The sequence below is a fragment of the Elaeis guineensis genome, chromosome 14 (genome assembly GCF_000442705.2).
Source record: "Elaeis guineensis isolate ETL-2024a chromosome 14, EG11, whole genome shotgun sequence".
Taxonomy (NCBI): Eukaryota; Viridiplantae; Streptophyta; class Magnoliopsida; order Arecales; family Arecaceae; genus Elaeis; species Elaeis guineensis.
Window position 1 is genome coordinate 56,620,230 of NC_026006.2, and position 15,754 is coordinate 56,635,983.

General features: G+C 49.6%; 1 protein-coding gene across 1 annotated transcript; it reads right to left on the reverse strand.

Annotated features, from left to right (window-relative positions):
* Positions 1–1,210: 1,210 nt before the first annotated feature.
* LOC140853629 (uncharacterized) lies at positions 1,211–3,868 on the reverse strand (the record flags this gene model as incomplete). The annotated part of the gene is made up of 2 exons (XM_073248279.1): positions 1,211–1,533; positions 3,514–3,868. Coding segments are annotated over 2 exons (678 nt in total), but the record flags the coding sequence as incomplete, so codon positions are not given.
* Between the last annotated feature and the right edge of the window lie 11,886 nt (positions 3,869–15,754).

The following is a 15,754-nucleotide window of genomic DNA, read 5'->3' on the forward strand; positions in this document are numbered from 1 at the left end:
GGACTCCTACGGGAGTCAGGCTCCGCCCGCGACTTCAACTCCGAGAGGACTCCGCCCGGACTCCCACGGGAGCCGAGCTCCACCCACGACTCCAACCTCAAGGGGGACTCCGCCCGGACTCCTACGGGAGCCGGGCTCCGTCGCCAACTTCAACTGCCGGTAAGATCCGTCCGAACTCCTACGGAAGCCGGACTTCGCACCTGACTTTAATTGTAGGGGACTCCGCCCGGACTCCTACGGGAGCCGGGCTCCGCCCACGACTTCAACTCCGAGAGGACTCCGCCCGGACTCCCACGGGAGCCGGGCTCCGCCCACGACTCCAACCTCAAGGGGGACTCCGCCCGGACTCCTACGGGAGTCGGGCTCCGTCGCCAACTTCAACTGCCGGTAAGATCCGTCCGGACTCCTACGGGCGCCGGACTTCACACCTGACTTTAATTGTAGGAGGACTCCGCCCGGACTCCTGCGGGAGCCGGACTCCGTCATCAGCTTCGACCGCTGCCGAACTTCAGCCGACGGATCTGCACTCCCAGGCGCGACACAGCAGCCACCGCGATCCCGCTCCACTTCCTGCGGTGGATTCCGCGCAGCTCCATCACTCCCTGACAGGCCGTAGTAACGGTCACAGCACTGCTCCACTTCCTGCGACGGATACCGCGCGATTCTCCCATCCGCTGGCAAGTCGCGACAACGGATGCTGCTCCACTCCCCGCGGCAGACTCCACGTGGCACGCCCCGGTGATAGCCACGGGTCCACTCCACTACTCTTCGCAACAAACTCCGCCTGACCCTGGGCAGCCCACTGCCAGACGGTTACAGATATCGCTATCAGGCTACTGCCCCCTCCGCCTATAAAATGGGGTCCCAGATACGTTATTCTATAAGCTCTTATTTTTTACCTCAAAACTCTGCTAAATTCTCCGTTCGAGCACTCCATTCTTGTTGAGGCAGAGAACTGACTTGGACATCGGAGGGTCTTGCCGGAGCAACCCCACCTCCGATTTAGACTTCCTTTGCAGGTCCCGGCGGTGACCGCGACTCCCTGGACTCCAGCTTCTTCAGTGCAAGCGGATTTTTGCACCAACAGAATCAAAATAGAAAGAGAACAAAACACCCAGAGATGTGCAATGCAGTAAAGACCTGAGGTTTAAGCCACAAAGCAAGCATCTCCCAAGGCATTTAGTACCTAATGCTCAAATAAGTGAGTAGCCTAAGTCAAAACATTAGACAGTGAGGAAGTTGTTGGAGAGTACGACTCTGAAGCCTGGGGCAATGACACACAAGGTAGACCTTGCATCAAAGAAGTGCTAAGATCCCCCCTGCTGCTAGCATTGCTGGCAGGGAACTCACATGCACTAAGTTCCCATAATGGCTCATCCACCCAGAAATCAGCGTTCATTTCTGTGAAGCGAGAGAAGTCCTCGGAGCTTATTGCACCCACTCCACTATAGGCATCAAAAAATGCCCTATTTGTTGCAGAATAAGAGGAGGCACTGCTAGATCCATGACTCATAACTTGGTTAAGAGGGGAAATGTGAGAACCGGTCCCGGTTCACCTTGAAGCCAGCATCTTTTGCTGACTTCATAGGAACTGACGAAAAAAAATGAAGAAATGAGGTGAAGAAGAGAGTTTCGGTGAAACAAGGGAACCATATCCCCTGTTAATTTGCAGCCATGGGGAGAGGATAAGGGCTATGTGTGACCTGATAGGAGTTGCACGCAGGTGGGGAGGAGTTTGAGTTGATCAAGCTGGCGGAATCCGGCTTTATCTGAGGAGAAGTAAAACCTGATCCCTTCTAATCCTCTTCTATATAAACCCTCCATCTCTCGATCGATTTCCATCACCAAATCCTCCATCGTCTTTCTCCTCTTTTCTCACCTCCGGTGGCCACCATAGCCAAGCACCGCTACCATTACTCCTCTTAAATGTCTTGGATTCTCAGTTTTCTTCGCACATTTTATGTATCTCTCACGATCAGGATTTTTCACTGCCAATGCTCCAACCACCATCGCTTGGTCCTTTGGGCCGTCGGCCATCGCCAACCCCACCCCTCCTTCTTCATCCTGTTTTTCTTAAAGAAAGCCACCAATTCGGCTTGAGAAAGAGAAGAAAGAAAGGGGCAAAGAAAGAGAAGAGAGAGAAAGAGAACGAGAGATCTGAGAGACAAGAGAAGAAAAAAAAAGGATAGAAAAAAAGGAAAGAAAAAAAAAGAGAGAAGAAAAAAAGAAAAGAAAAGAAAATGGATCCGAGCTGTTTAAATTCATCCTATAAACCGACCTACATCACGATGTAAATGAGCATCTCCTTTTTTCAGGTTAGTTGAGTCAGAGCAAATAGATGGATCTTGATTATTCTTTTATTTGTATCTTTACTGATTTACTAGATTGAGTCTAATTAATTAATTTTTGATCAATGAATTAGATCTGATCTAGGATATTGATCTAGATCGAGTAGAGCACGGATCCGAGGATCAAGCCACATGCCGAAAATCATGACTTTTAAATTTCATTGATGCAAGTTTTCTCTTATCTTTGGATCTAATTTATACACATATTTATGTATTTAAAAATTAGATTTTATATTTGAAATATTTAGAAATTATTGAAGTTTTAAATTATGTATTTTTTTATGAAAAGTAATTTAGAAAAGTTGGATCAAGCATGATGTTACTTTTACATGATACAAATTTTTGGAAAGAAATAATTTTCTTGTATTAATATTATATGATCTCTGGAAAGAAAATTATATATGTTCATTGATGCATGAAATTTTAAATAAAAATTATTTTATTACCTTTTGGATTATATGAAAATTGAGTTGAAAAAATCATGAGAAAAAAAACTCTTAAGTTAGACTATGATCTGGTCTAGCCAACGGGACTGATTGTTGTTCACACGTCGGAAACATATTTCTTTCGGACCTAGCCAATCGGAGCTGATCGCTGACAGAGCTAATTCTTTCGAGCCTAGCTAGTTGGAGCTGATCACTGGCACACGTTGATGTATCTTGTGTATATTTCAAAACTAGTCTTTTGTCTTGTCATGGGATGAATCATAGCTGTATGAATCAGAGCTAGTTCTTTTTGGGCCTAGCCAGTCGGGATTGATTGCTGACACACGTTGATGCATCGCGTATTTATTTTTGAGAGCTAGTCTTTTTTGGACCTTGTTACGGGGCAGATAGTGGCCGTAGTCACCAAAGATTGAGAGAGAATTTTTTTTTTGATATTTATAAAATTGCATGGCATGTTTCAAAAAAAAATTATTTTGTTATATATTATTGTTATATGGTTATCTTTCTGAAAATTAGTTATATTTGATCCTTTAGAGATATTGGTAACTTGCTGAGCCCATAAAGCTCACATCTTTTTTTGTTTTTTTCAGGTCTAGAAGAATTCTATGGGATTTGGGATCGAACAGTGAGGTGCATAGTAGGTCTAGCATATTCTTTAGGGCCTTGTCCTAAAGAGTGTGTGCCCGATCTAGATGCTGAATTCGGGGCATGACAGAAATGGATTGGAGTATTCAACTCACACGAGCTGTTATTATGCTGGCTGGGGGAAAAGTGTCTTGGGGAGGACCTGAGACAGCTCTCAGGGATTATACTGCTTAAGTAACCAGACCTACTGTCGTCGAAGAATAGGAAGTCTTTATTGATGCCGGTCTCCACCAATGAACCGAAGGCAGGGGTAGTGCTACTGTCGTCACTCAGTTGGAAGGTGAAGCAGCTCATTTGGCTGTGGCTTGGAATACTCTGATTGGTAGTTTGCATGGATGCAGTGCCAATGAGGTGGTGTGCTTGGGTTGGAGGCGGTGGCATTGGTGGTGGAATGAAGTTTTGTGAGTGGAAAGGAATGAGGAGGGAATGGAAAGTGTGATTGAAGAACAAATTGATTTAAAGTTTTACTTTGAATGAAAACAACACCAGCATGCACATTTCAGGCCCCTTTGATTGGGGAATTAAGGGGGTTAATAAATAACTTGAAGCCAAAAAAATGAGGTTAAACCGTGATTACTATATTCCGCCTTTTTGGTAGGGCATGCTTTCACTATGGAACAAGTACCAAAAAAATATTTGTGAAGCACCTATTTTATCACCCGGATATAAAGGAGTATCCCACAATCAAACACGCCCCACTGGATTTTGTTGACGTTGTTAGACCATCTAACCTAGTTGTTTTCTGTCCAATGGTTAAGCTATTAGAGAAGAAGAATATGGAAAAATTTAGTGTTAGCATTCAAGATAGTTATTTTTGCTCCCACTTATTTTGAGGAAAGCTTTGGCACAAAAATAAGATTACTGTATTATAACATGGAGGTTATGGATTTAAAATATAGAAACAATCTATCTGCATGCCTGGACATTGCTGCTTACGTCTAACCCTCCTAGATTTTACAATTGCAGGAGAGGCTCATACATTAAACCACCTTTTTATTCAAGAAAATTATCTTTTCCTCCGTATTCCAACTTTTATTTGTTTGTATAATGTTTCCTTTTCTATTCGCATATTTCAATTTTCGTTCTATACTCTAGTTGTTTTCATATATTTTTTATTGTCAATTAACCAAAAATACTTTGCCATTTTCTTTCAAATGGTCTCTAGTTATCAAGGTTTATAAAATTTGTTGACAAAGATATTTTCATAAAGGCTTGTTTGTTCTTCATTTCAAATGCCATATCATCCCAATAGGGTTCTTTCTCACCATTCTTTTTATTTGGGCAATTTCTAAGCTTCCTCTAACATTCTTGGATCCAAGCCCATGCCTTAGTTGGGAGGAAGATAAATATTCGCAACTTTGTGGTCATAACTTTCAAAAAATCCAACCATCAACTTCAAAATTCCCATCTTCGCAATTTTTTTAGCAGGGATAAATTTTTTTTTCCAACAAAATGCCTATTAGAGATTGTGTTACAAGCTGTAAATGTGCACGATACACACGTTGCGAAAAAATTATTTGGTTTATGTTGTTTGTATACTTTCTTACTGTATGAAAATCTTATTTGGTATATGTTATAGTTAATTCATTGATTTTAGATATGTATCATCATCCTACTACATGAATTTTTTTTCTAAAAGATCTCTTTGTATATTTTTATAGGATTAAACTGAAAATCCTATAAGAATCAGATCTATTGGCTCATCTAGCTTGCATTTCTAAGAAACTATCCAAACCCACTCAGATCCTAGTCTTTGGTTTGTAGGAAGAAATAAAATCTATGGAGGTTTTTTCTCTCTCCACAAAATTTGGGTTGGATGGAATTTGGTTGATAGAGCGATGACTAAATGGGTGGCCTAATCCACTGTATAGGACTAGAAGTATGGGTCCTACATGAAAACTTTTGAGGGATGTATCATTTATGATGCAAGCACTTATTGTTTTCAGCCATGCTAGATTGAATTGCCAAGCAAGCTGCCACTCACCAAGTGGTATTATGATGCCAAGCAAACTTTTCCATCAAAACAATCTGTATCAACTTCAACCTTAAGCCTCCACAAGGACCAGATCACCATAGGTTTTCGTTATATGGAGGTATTAGTGTTGTTGAAGGACTTCCATTTCTCCATAGAGTGTTTAACCTCATAAATTATTATATGCAGCTAACATAACACGATGGAACACATCTCATGGTAATCATCAGACTGTGATGGGTTGGTAGGAGTCAGTGGCTTGGCCTTTGATAGCTGAGACAGGAACAGGAAATGGTCTCCATTGTTGCAATTGGGGTGACCAACTGAAGTTGATGTTGGAGGAGGGGGGGGCACAGGATACAGAATAGAGGGGTGTGTGCAAATTTTCCTCGGGACATGGTGGGAAAGGAGTGTTTGGACTCATTGGGATAGGGGAACCTACCGTCCCTCATGATGATAGTTATAGCCGCATAATTTGTTAACATTTATTTATTGCTTGATGACAATATGCAACTATGACCTTGTTGCATTTGGAATTGGACATCAGACTGGCTAATAACACATTTGAGTATTGGAGACTGTTGACTGCCTATGTCTGCAAATGGGTAGGGTGCTCGTCCTTCTTACCTTTAGGCTCATGAATTTGGACCCAAGATTAACTCGTTGGCCGACTGAATTGGATCAACCTTGGTCCGGCCTATGAAAAGGTTTTAGACTAAAAGCTGAGCCAGGATTCAGCATGACATCGGCCCAATCCAAACTGTCCAGGTCCGGCTTGCAAATATGCCCGTGAAGCTTGCAACTTGGTTAGCAATGCTTTTATACTAAAGAATTCAATAACTGATAATCTGATGACAAAAAAAAAAAAACTGATAATCTGATGTAAATTCACCAAAAAGTTGGAGTTGAAACATTTTGCCTCCATAGGAATTATTATCCCACAAGTGACTACTATTTTGTACTTGGCTATATTTTTTGAAATTACTCTGAATTATATTTATGTGGCAGAGAAAGTAGGAATAAAAGCATGCATAAAGGGTATATCTTATACATACCTATAAGTCCGAGAGTAGTTATACCTAGCAAAAATATATCAAGCAGGAATGAAGGGTATATGCTAAATGCCTTTGAAATTACTCTAGCAGAGAAAATAGGAATAAAAGCTACAACTTTTGTAATTGCCCCAACTGCACCCAGACCAATAGGCGTAACCCAGTGTCCAAACCACCCATTGCCCCCACGTGGGTTACAAGCTCGCGTTGCCGAGCTCGGCTATACAGAGTGCGAGACTTCTCTCTCTTAAAATATTATATTATTTTCTAAACCAGCGATATGGGACTAAATAGAGCGGCTCCCCTACTGCAATTATGGCCCCAATACACAAACAGTATCCATAAGAGTGCCCATGGTTAGGAGTATAAAAATTTCTACTTGGATTAAAAACTCACCAAAAAGTCCCCCTTAAACCGAGATTTATCATATCTAATACAAATTAGGATTAATGCTTGCACTGAGAATCGCAGAGACAGAAAACCGACTCGGCGCTTCGGCAAGCAGCACTGTACCCACACCAATATCCTTTCAAGAGTACAATTCTATACATCTCTTTTCCAAGCCCCCAAAATCCGAGCATACTCTTTTTGCCTCTCCCTTCAATTTCTCTTTATCTCTCAACTGTGCTCCTCATCTTTGAGACAACCTGCATAATTCTTCTTATTGCGGTCAATCCCCTCATCGCCTGATTGTCGGGAATGAGTACCTGCAAAAGAAAGTCCGCACTGACCGGAGATGGCTCCGGCGGAGACCCTCCGACGGTCAAGTCAGAGAGGAGACTAGGCAACAGTGAGAAGAAAACAAAGAGCTCAACGAGAGAGGGGTGGAGAGAGAGGGAGCAAATCCAAGAGTTTTCCCCGGGCCCTAGCACTGTTGCCTTCCCCGATATATATAGTGGAGCGTGGTATGGCGCCGTCATTAATGGCACGGACAATTGAAGAATTGTCAATTCATTGTAGACAGTCAGAGTCACCGTAAAGATGTCAAATCGCCGTGGGACTGTCAAATCACTAGGGTTGACAATGCCCTAGGCGGGATAATGCCCTTAGGCGGCAGTGCCGCATGCCGTTGCCAGGACTGACAGTCCCTGGCAGTGGTACGGCAGTTAGAAGAGTCGACCGACCTTAGGTCGGTGGCCAGCTGAGGGGCGTCGGGTGGAAATTCGGACCCCTCCGACGGTCAGTCGGGCACGTCGCAGGAGTCGAGCATCGGACCCCCCGATGCAGTCGGTCGGGAGGACGGAAAAGGTCTGCCCGACCGACATATCCTCGGTCGGTAGACAGCCGTCGATCGGTCGGCACACGGCGGTTGGTCGGTCGGTCGGTCGATCGGTGGTGTGCGCCCGATCATAAGTCGGCATGAGCGGGGTCGGCCAGTATTCTCCAACAGTTGCCCCCCTCCACTCTTGAGTCGGACGGCGCGCTGGCCGATGTCTTCGTTTGGGCAGTAGCGTCGGGCGAAAAGGAGTGGATCCTCTGTGTATCAAGTTCCGACTGTACCGTGGGTTGATACGATGTCAGTCGTCTCATGAATGTCGGGCGATTCGCTGGCGTCAGATATACAGTCGGTGTCAGATGTCCCGTCGGTGTCAGATGCCCTGTCGGTGTCAGATGCCCTGTCCCATCGGCATCAGACGTCCTGTCGGCGCCAGGCGTCACGTCGGTGTCAGGTGCCCTGCCCCGTCGGTGTCAGACGTCTCATCCCATCGGGAAGGGGAACCGTCGTTCCCGCCGCCCCCTCGGGGATACGAAACGTCACGGCCTTTGTGCCACGTGGCGTGTGGTCATTGGGACAGGTCCGTTGGAGCGGATGGGGGTGACGTGGCTCGATCTGGGGATGGGTGCGTCGAACCGTCGGGCCGACGGACGGTCCGGATGATGCCACGTGGCGAGATCTGGGGACTCCTCGTTGGTCGTGCCTTCATCTCGACCGTCGGGGGGTACTATATATATGCAGGGTCGCCCATGCCCAAGTTTTTACCCCCCTTACTTTGCTATCGAAACTCTGCGCGCGTAGTTCCAGGTACTCCATCTTTCTTCCTTTCAGATTTTCTTCTAAGGGCCTTCCCCATCTTCACCGTCTCCCTCCCTGCCTTCTTCTTCATTTCCTTGTCTTTTGTTCCAGTCCATGGCTAGAACATCTCCACGAGGCAGTCGGTCGGGAGAGCCGACTGACGACCCTCGGTCGACCCCGGAGGTGGAGATCTCTTCACTTTTGGGGCCGAACGTCGATCGGCTCCGGGAGCAATATTGCATCCCGGAGCAGTTTCGACTGTTCGCCCCTGGTGCCAACGGTCGGGTTAACAACCCACCTGAGGGCCAGGTGGCCTTCTACGTTGAGGACCTCTGGGCCGGCCTTCATTTTCCGATCTCGGAGTTTGTCCGAAACATTCTTGACTATTACGAGCTGTGCCCGGCACAACTCGCGCCGAACTCAGTTCGGCTAATAGTCAGTTTTGCTCTTTTTTGTCAGCTTTTGCCGACTGATCCTCGGATCTCCCTCTTCCGAGCTTTCTTCATCCTCCGACCCCACCCTAAAGCTCGAGGGTGGTGGTACTTCAATCCTCGGAAGGGGCTTTCTTTCATCACTGATCTTCCGTCGTCCATTCATGGATGGAAGAACCAGTTCTTCTTCGCATCATTTTCCGCTTCCTGGGAGTTCCCTGCCCGTTGGGGGAATCTCCGAACCGAACCGAACGAGAACAGTCAGGTGGAAGCCGAGGATCGGGAAGACTTCTACCGGCTGAAGGACATCTTGGTGCCGAAGCAGAGGGAGCTCGTCACCGAGCAGGCCCTGTACGACGCCGGCCTCAGTCCGGTCCCTCGTTTAGGTCGGTTTTTCATTTTTCTTCTCTTTTTTCTTCTTTTTATTTTTTCTTTATGGTGCTGACCGTCTGTCGTTGTTTGCAGATATACCGTCGAGATCAAGAATGACGGCAGCCGACGTACGTCAGTACGCTGTTCGAAAGAGGCCGGCGCAAGGGGCCGGGCCATCGCGGCCTCCCAAGAGGCCCCACGTAGCTCCACCGAGCGAACTGACTGGGTCGAGGGTGGAGCCCGTCATCGCACTGTCGGCGCCGACAGTGCTCGTCGAAGTCCCGTCCGAGGGACCGTCGGGCGAGGGCACCGCCTCGCCCGAAAGAAGGGCGGCCGATGAGTCGGTCGAAGGCGCACCAGCCGCTCAGCCGGCAGAGGAGGATCGGGAGGAGGCGCACGAACCTGAGCGACCCGCGCCCGCTGCTGCCGTGCCATCGATCGAGACTCGGTCGGGCTCAAGCCTGTCATCCATTTCTGACGTCAGGGCCTGGGCGTCCGGCCGAGGGAAGGCCCCTATGGCATCGGGCGACGAAGGACGGTCGGCCGGCGGTGGAGGATCGACCGACTTCCCACTCCCCGTAGGTGCATTGGGCCTGGCCAACCATGACTTGGCCAGGAGGCTGTGCCAGGCGCTCCTCCTTCCCACCGACATCGAGGCGATGAAGAACCAGCGTGTCTCCGATATGCTGTCTTCGTTCTACCCAATGATGATCCGGGTAAGTTCCTCTCTCCTTCATTTTCAACGTAGTTTCCGTAAGCTCGATCTCCTGATGGTCAGTTTTGTTTTGTGCAGCTGGTTTACAACATATTCGAGCTAAAGGCTGGATACCGGAAGTTCGGCGACATGCGCGCGGCTTGGAGAGACAAGGTCGCGGCCGTTGAAGTCGACAAGGTCGTCCTAGTCGACCAGCTGCAACAATCGGTCGAACGAGAGGGCCGACTCGAGGGGGAGGTCTCCCGACTCATGGAGGAGGTCTCCCGACTCAAGGGTGCCTTGGCGACATCGGAGTCGGAGCTGCAGTCGACCCGGGACGACGCGAAGAAGAAGTCCCGGACCGTCCATCGGCTTCGGCACGAGCGGGACAGCTTCGCCAAGGAGCTGGAGGCCGACCACAAGCAGCTCCGAGTAAGCCTCAAAAATCTCGCTAAGGCCGAGGAAGGTCTATCCGTTGCCCAGGCCGACGCAGACATCGCGAGGGCAGAAGCGGAGTCGGCGAAGGAGGCCATGGGTCGGGCCATCGAAGACTTCCGTGACTCGGAAGAGTACCGAGAAGGGCTTCTGGAGAGCGGCTTCCTTTCGTATCGGGTCGGGTACGAGGATGCTCGGGAAGCCGTTCGAAGCCTGTACCCGGAGCTTGATCTCAGCAGCATTATTCTGCCAGAGTCAGAGGCCCCAGCTGCGGAGGAGACGGCCGACCCAGCATCTGAAGGCCTCACCACCAGGGCAGAAGCCGAAGAAGACGCAGAGCGAGCTACCGAAGATCAGGCGGCCCCGACTGCTGAAGCCAAAGCAGGTTCGCCGACCGTCCCCCGTCGTTATCTAGTGGAGGAGGCTGACTCTGAGGACTAGTCGGTCTTTTGTTTTTATTTTTCCTGCACTTCCGCTTGTCATACTTGTAGTCGAGCTCCGGCCCAGTATGTAAACTTGACCTGATCTTCAATGAAATCAAAGTCAAAGTTTTTTGGACTTGAACTTTTTCCTTCTGCATGTCTTTCTTTTTTCCATGTGTTGTGGAATGGATTTGAACACGTAAGTCGCTAACCCATATAGATCAGTTAGGACGTTCGGTAATTCGTGCCGTCACGAAGGTAGAACAAGTCCCGACTTCGGGTCGGTCTTTCGATGATCGAGGGCTTAAGTCGGGCATCCTTCACCCGGCTGTGAGTCGGTCATCCTTCGCCCGGCTGTGAGTCGGGCGTCCTTCGCCTGGCTGTGAGTCGGGCGCACTTGTCGAGCCGATCGACCGTCGGATAAGACCTGGCAGTCGGATCTCTTTCGACGCATTCAGTCGGATGTCGTTCGGCATGTTTAGTCGGGGGAGCGAGGACAAGTCGGATCCCGATACCCTAATATTGGGTACTTACGCTGCGCCACGTGATACACGGTGGCAAGCCGAATATCTTCCGGCCGACCGTAGCTCGGTCGGGGAGTCATGAATGCGACAGTGGTCACTTCACGTGATAGATGGTGGTAAACCGAATATCCTTCGACCGGCCGTAGCTCGGTCGGTAAGTCACGACGGCGGTCGCGTAGGCGTTTTGCCTTTCTTTGGTTGGGGCCTAGTCGGTAAGTCAGCCGATCGTTTGGCCCGAAACTTTGATCGTAGAAGGAGTGTTAACTCCCATTGTCGCGGATGGTTCGGCTTTTGTGAGCGTCCGATGCATCGTCGGCGATCGGGCCGTCGGTTCCATGTGGACATTATGTCCGAGTCGAGACGTCGGGACTCGGTCTTCTTGGCGAGCACCGATCGTCAGTCGAAGAGTTAAAACTCCAAAATTTGAAACTGGATTTGTATTCCGAATGAACAAGTACAAAGTTCATTGGTGATACAACTTCAGGTTGTCGGCATTCCAGGTCCGGAGAATGGGTTTCCCTTCCAGAGTCTCCAGTCGGTAAGCCCTTGGCCCGTAGGTGTCCGCTACTATGTAGGGCCCTTCCCAATTCGGAGCTAGCTTCCCTTGGTCTAGGGGCTTCGAGACTTCTGCCTTTCTCAGGACTAGGTCCCCAGGTCTGAAAAGCTTTGGCTTGACCTTGGCATTATAATATCGGGCTACTTTCTGTCGGTATGAAGCCATGCGAAGTTGAGCCTCGCTCCGAAGCTCGGAGAGGAGGTCTAGGTCAGCTCTCCGACAATCAGAGTTGTCCGGCTCTTGATACTGCTCGACCCTAGTTGATGGCAGCCCGATCTCGAGCGGTATCATTGCCTCTGTCCCATAGGCCAAGCTGAAAGATTACTCCCCGGTCGGAACACGGGGGGTCGTTCGGTAAGCCCACAGGATGGAGTTCAATTCATCGACCCAGAGGCCTTTGGCTTCATTCAGTCGGATCTTGAGCCCGTGTAGTATGGTTCGGTTGGTCACCTCGACCTCACCATTGGACTGTGGGTGACCGACTGAAGTCAGTCGGTGCGTGATGTGAAACCTTGCGCAGAAGTTTCTGAAGTCTTGATTGTCGAACTGTCGCCCATTGTCGGTGATAATGGTATGCGGCAGTCCGAACCTGAAGATGATGGACTTCTGAACGATGTCCTCCATCTTTCACTCGGTGATTTGCGTCAGGGGCTCGGCCTCCACCCACTTGATGAAGTAGTCGATGGCAACGACTATGAACTTCTTTTGGCCCGATGCTGGAGGGAAAGGATCGAGAATGTCGATCCCCCATTGAGCGAAGGGCCATGGGGCGACGATAGGAGTGATTTGGCTAGTTGGTCGGCATTGTACGTTGGCGTACTTCTAGCATGGTTCACACTTCCGGACCAACTCAGCCGCATCCTTCCTCATGGTGGGCTAGTAGTAATCCTGCCGCATGACCTTGTAGGCTAAGGATTTGCCCCCCAAGTGACTCCCGCAGATCCCTTCGTGCACTTCTCTGAGTGCGTAATCTGCATCGGTCGGTCCCAAACACCTGAGCAAGGGAAGGAAGAACGACCTTTTGTAGAGTTGGCCATCCATGATCACATATTGGGAGGCCGACTATCGGAGCCGCCTGGCCTCCGTGGGATCTTCAGGGCTGATCCCATCGGTCAGGTACCGAACAATCGGATCCATCCAGCTTGGTTCAGCTGTCAGTTGTAGCACCTCTTCGACCTTGTCGATGCTCGACTGCTCGAGATTCTCCACGAACGTCCGGCCCAAAGAATCGAAAGCCGAGGTCGCCAGTCTGGAGAGTGCGTCGGCCTGGGCGTTCTCCGACCTAGGGATGTGAGAAATTTCAAAATACCCGAGGTGCGTCATGAGATCCTTCACTTTCTGGAGATATTTTGCCATGGCTGGGTCTCGTGCCTCGAATTCGCCTTTGACCTGCCCCACGATCAGCTGAGAATCGAAGAATGCCCGGAGGCTGTCGATCCCAAGTTCCCTCGCCATCCTCAAGCCGGCGAGGAGCGCTTCATACTCGGCTTGGTTATTGGAGGCTTTGAAGTCGAATCGTAGGGCGTACTCGGTGACTACCCCATCCGAATTGGTGAGCAGGAATCCAGCCCCGCTCCCTTGAGCGTTGGAAGCTCCGTCGATGTGCAGCACCCAGGTGGAGATCGGGTCAGGCTCGGAGACCACGTCTCGTTCGGGGTCCACATCTTCCGACCCCTGGTCGGCCGTCGGGCATTCTGCGATGAAGTCAGCCAGGATCTGGGCCTTTAAGGCGGATCGTGGCCGATACTGTATGTCGAACTCGCTGAGCTTCATCGCCCACTTTGCCAGTTGTCCCGATGTGTTAGGTCGGCGCAATATCGCCCTCAGGAGCTAGTTGGTGAGAACCACAATGGCATGCGCCTGAAAGTATGGGCGGAGTCACTGTGCGGAGACGGTCAGGACGAAAATCATCTTTTCTGTCCCCGAATATCGAGCTTCGGTGCCGCGGAGCACTTTGCTGGTATAGTAGATAGGTTGATGAGTTCGGTTCTCATTTTCTCGGACGAGCACCGAGCTGACCGCCTCGGGGGAAGTGGCCAAATAGAGATATAGCGTCTCTCCGACCTCTGACTTCACAAGCAACAGCGGAGAAGCCAGGTACCCCTTCAGCTCCTCGAAGGCCCGTCGGCACTCATCCGATCAAGAGAAGCCCTTCGCCTGCCTCAGCATTTTGAAGAACGAGAGGCATCTTTGGGCCGACCGAGAGATGAATCGGCTGAGAGCAATGATCTTTCCATTCAACTGTTGGACCTCCTTCTTGGTGTTCGGATGGTGCATGTCGATGATTGTCTTTATTTTTTTAGGATTAGCCTCGATTCCACGTCGAGAAACGAGGAACCCGAGAAACTTTCCCGAGGTCACTCCAAAAGCGTATTTAGTCGGATTCAGCTTCATTCGATGTTGTCGTAGAGTGCGAAAAGCTTCTTCAAGGTCTCGAACATGATCCACGGTCTGCGCACTCTTTACTAGCATGTCGTCCACATATACCTCCATATTGCGCCCGATCTGATCTTTGAAGACCTTATTGATAAGTCGTTGATAGGTAGCTCCAGCGTTCTTCAGCCCGAAGGGCATCACCTTGTAGCAGTAGAGGCCCTTGGGGGTCACGAAGGCAGTGTGCTCCTCGTCCTCGGGCGTCATTTGGATCTGATTGTACCCGATGAAGGCATCCATGAAGCTGAGCAGTCGATAACCGGATGTCACATCCACCAGCTGGTCGATCTTTGGAAGTGGGAAGCTGTCCTTCGGACAGGCCCGATTCAGGTTGGTGTAGTCGATGCAAATCCTCCACTTTTCGTTGGCTTTCTTCACCATGACAACATTGGCGAGCCAATCGGGATATGTAGTTTCTCTGATGAAGCCCGCCTCGAGTAGCTTATCCACTTCTTCGTCGATGGCCTTCTGTCTTTCAAGAGCAAAAGACCTTTTCTTCTGTCTCACCGGCCTCATCGTCGGGTCGATGTTGAGTCAGTGCGTTATTATTTCCGGGAGAATGCCCGACATATCTGCTGCCGACCAAGCAAATATGTCGGCATTGGCCTTCAGCAGCTCTGCCAACCGTCGTCGTTCTGGGTCGGGTAGTTGAGACCCGACCCATACCTTTCGGTCGGGGCTCTCTGCTATCAGAATTGGAATGATCTGTTCGGCCGGTGAGCCCCGTTCTTCCTTCTCCCGTTGGTCTAGTCTGTCGATCGTCAGGGAGCCCTTCAACTCGTCGCTTTGAGCGGAGATCTGGAAGCATCGGCGAGCGAGCTATTGGTCTCCGCGCATCTCTCCGACTCCATTTTTGGTTGGAAACCGAACCAAGAGATGGTACATCGAGACAATCGCCTTGAGGGCATTTAGTCCGGGTCTTCCAAGTATAGCGTTGCAGGCCGAAGGCACTTGGACGACCGCAAAAGTCAAATGGACCGTGCTTTGTCGCGGTTCGGTGCCGACCGTCACGTGCAGGGTAACTTCTCCTTCCGTCGCGACGGCGTCCCCGACGAAGCCTATCAAGGGCGTAGGGACCCTCTTGAGTCGGTCAGTTGATAGTTGCATCCGGGAGAAGGTCGAGTAAAACAAAATGTTCGTTGAACTTTCATTATCTACAAAATTTTTTTTTACATCATAGTTTGCTATTATTGCCGAGACAACAACAGCATCGTCGTGGGGAGTTTGGATGCCCCGAACGTCCTCTTCCGTAAAAGTAATCACGTCATCCGGGCGCAGCTTTTTCGTCGGCTCCCCTCCTGCAGACGTCCCCGGGCCCAGTCGCTTGGAAATCATATTGATGACCCCGGCCGTTGGCTGATTAGTCGTCGCTTCTTCAGTCGGCTGGGATCGTCGGTCGGCCATCGGTTG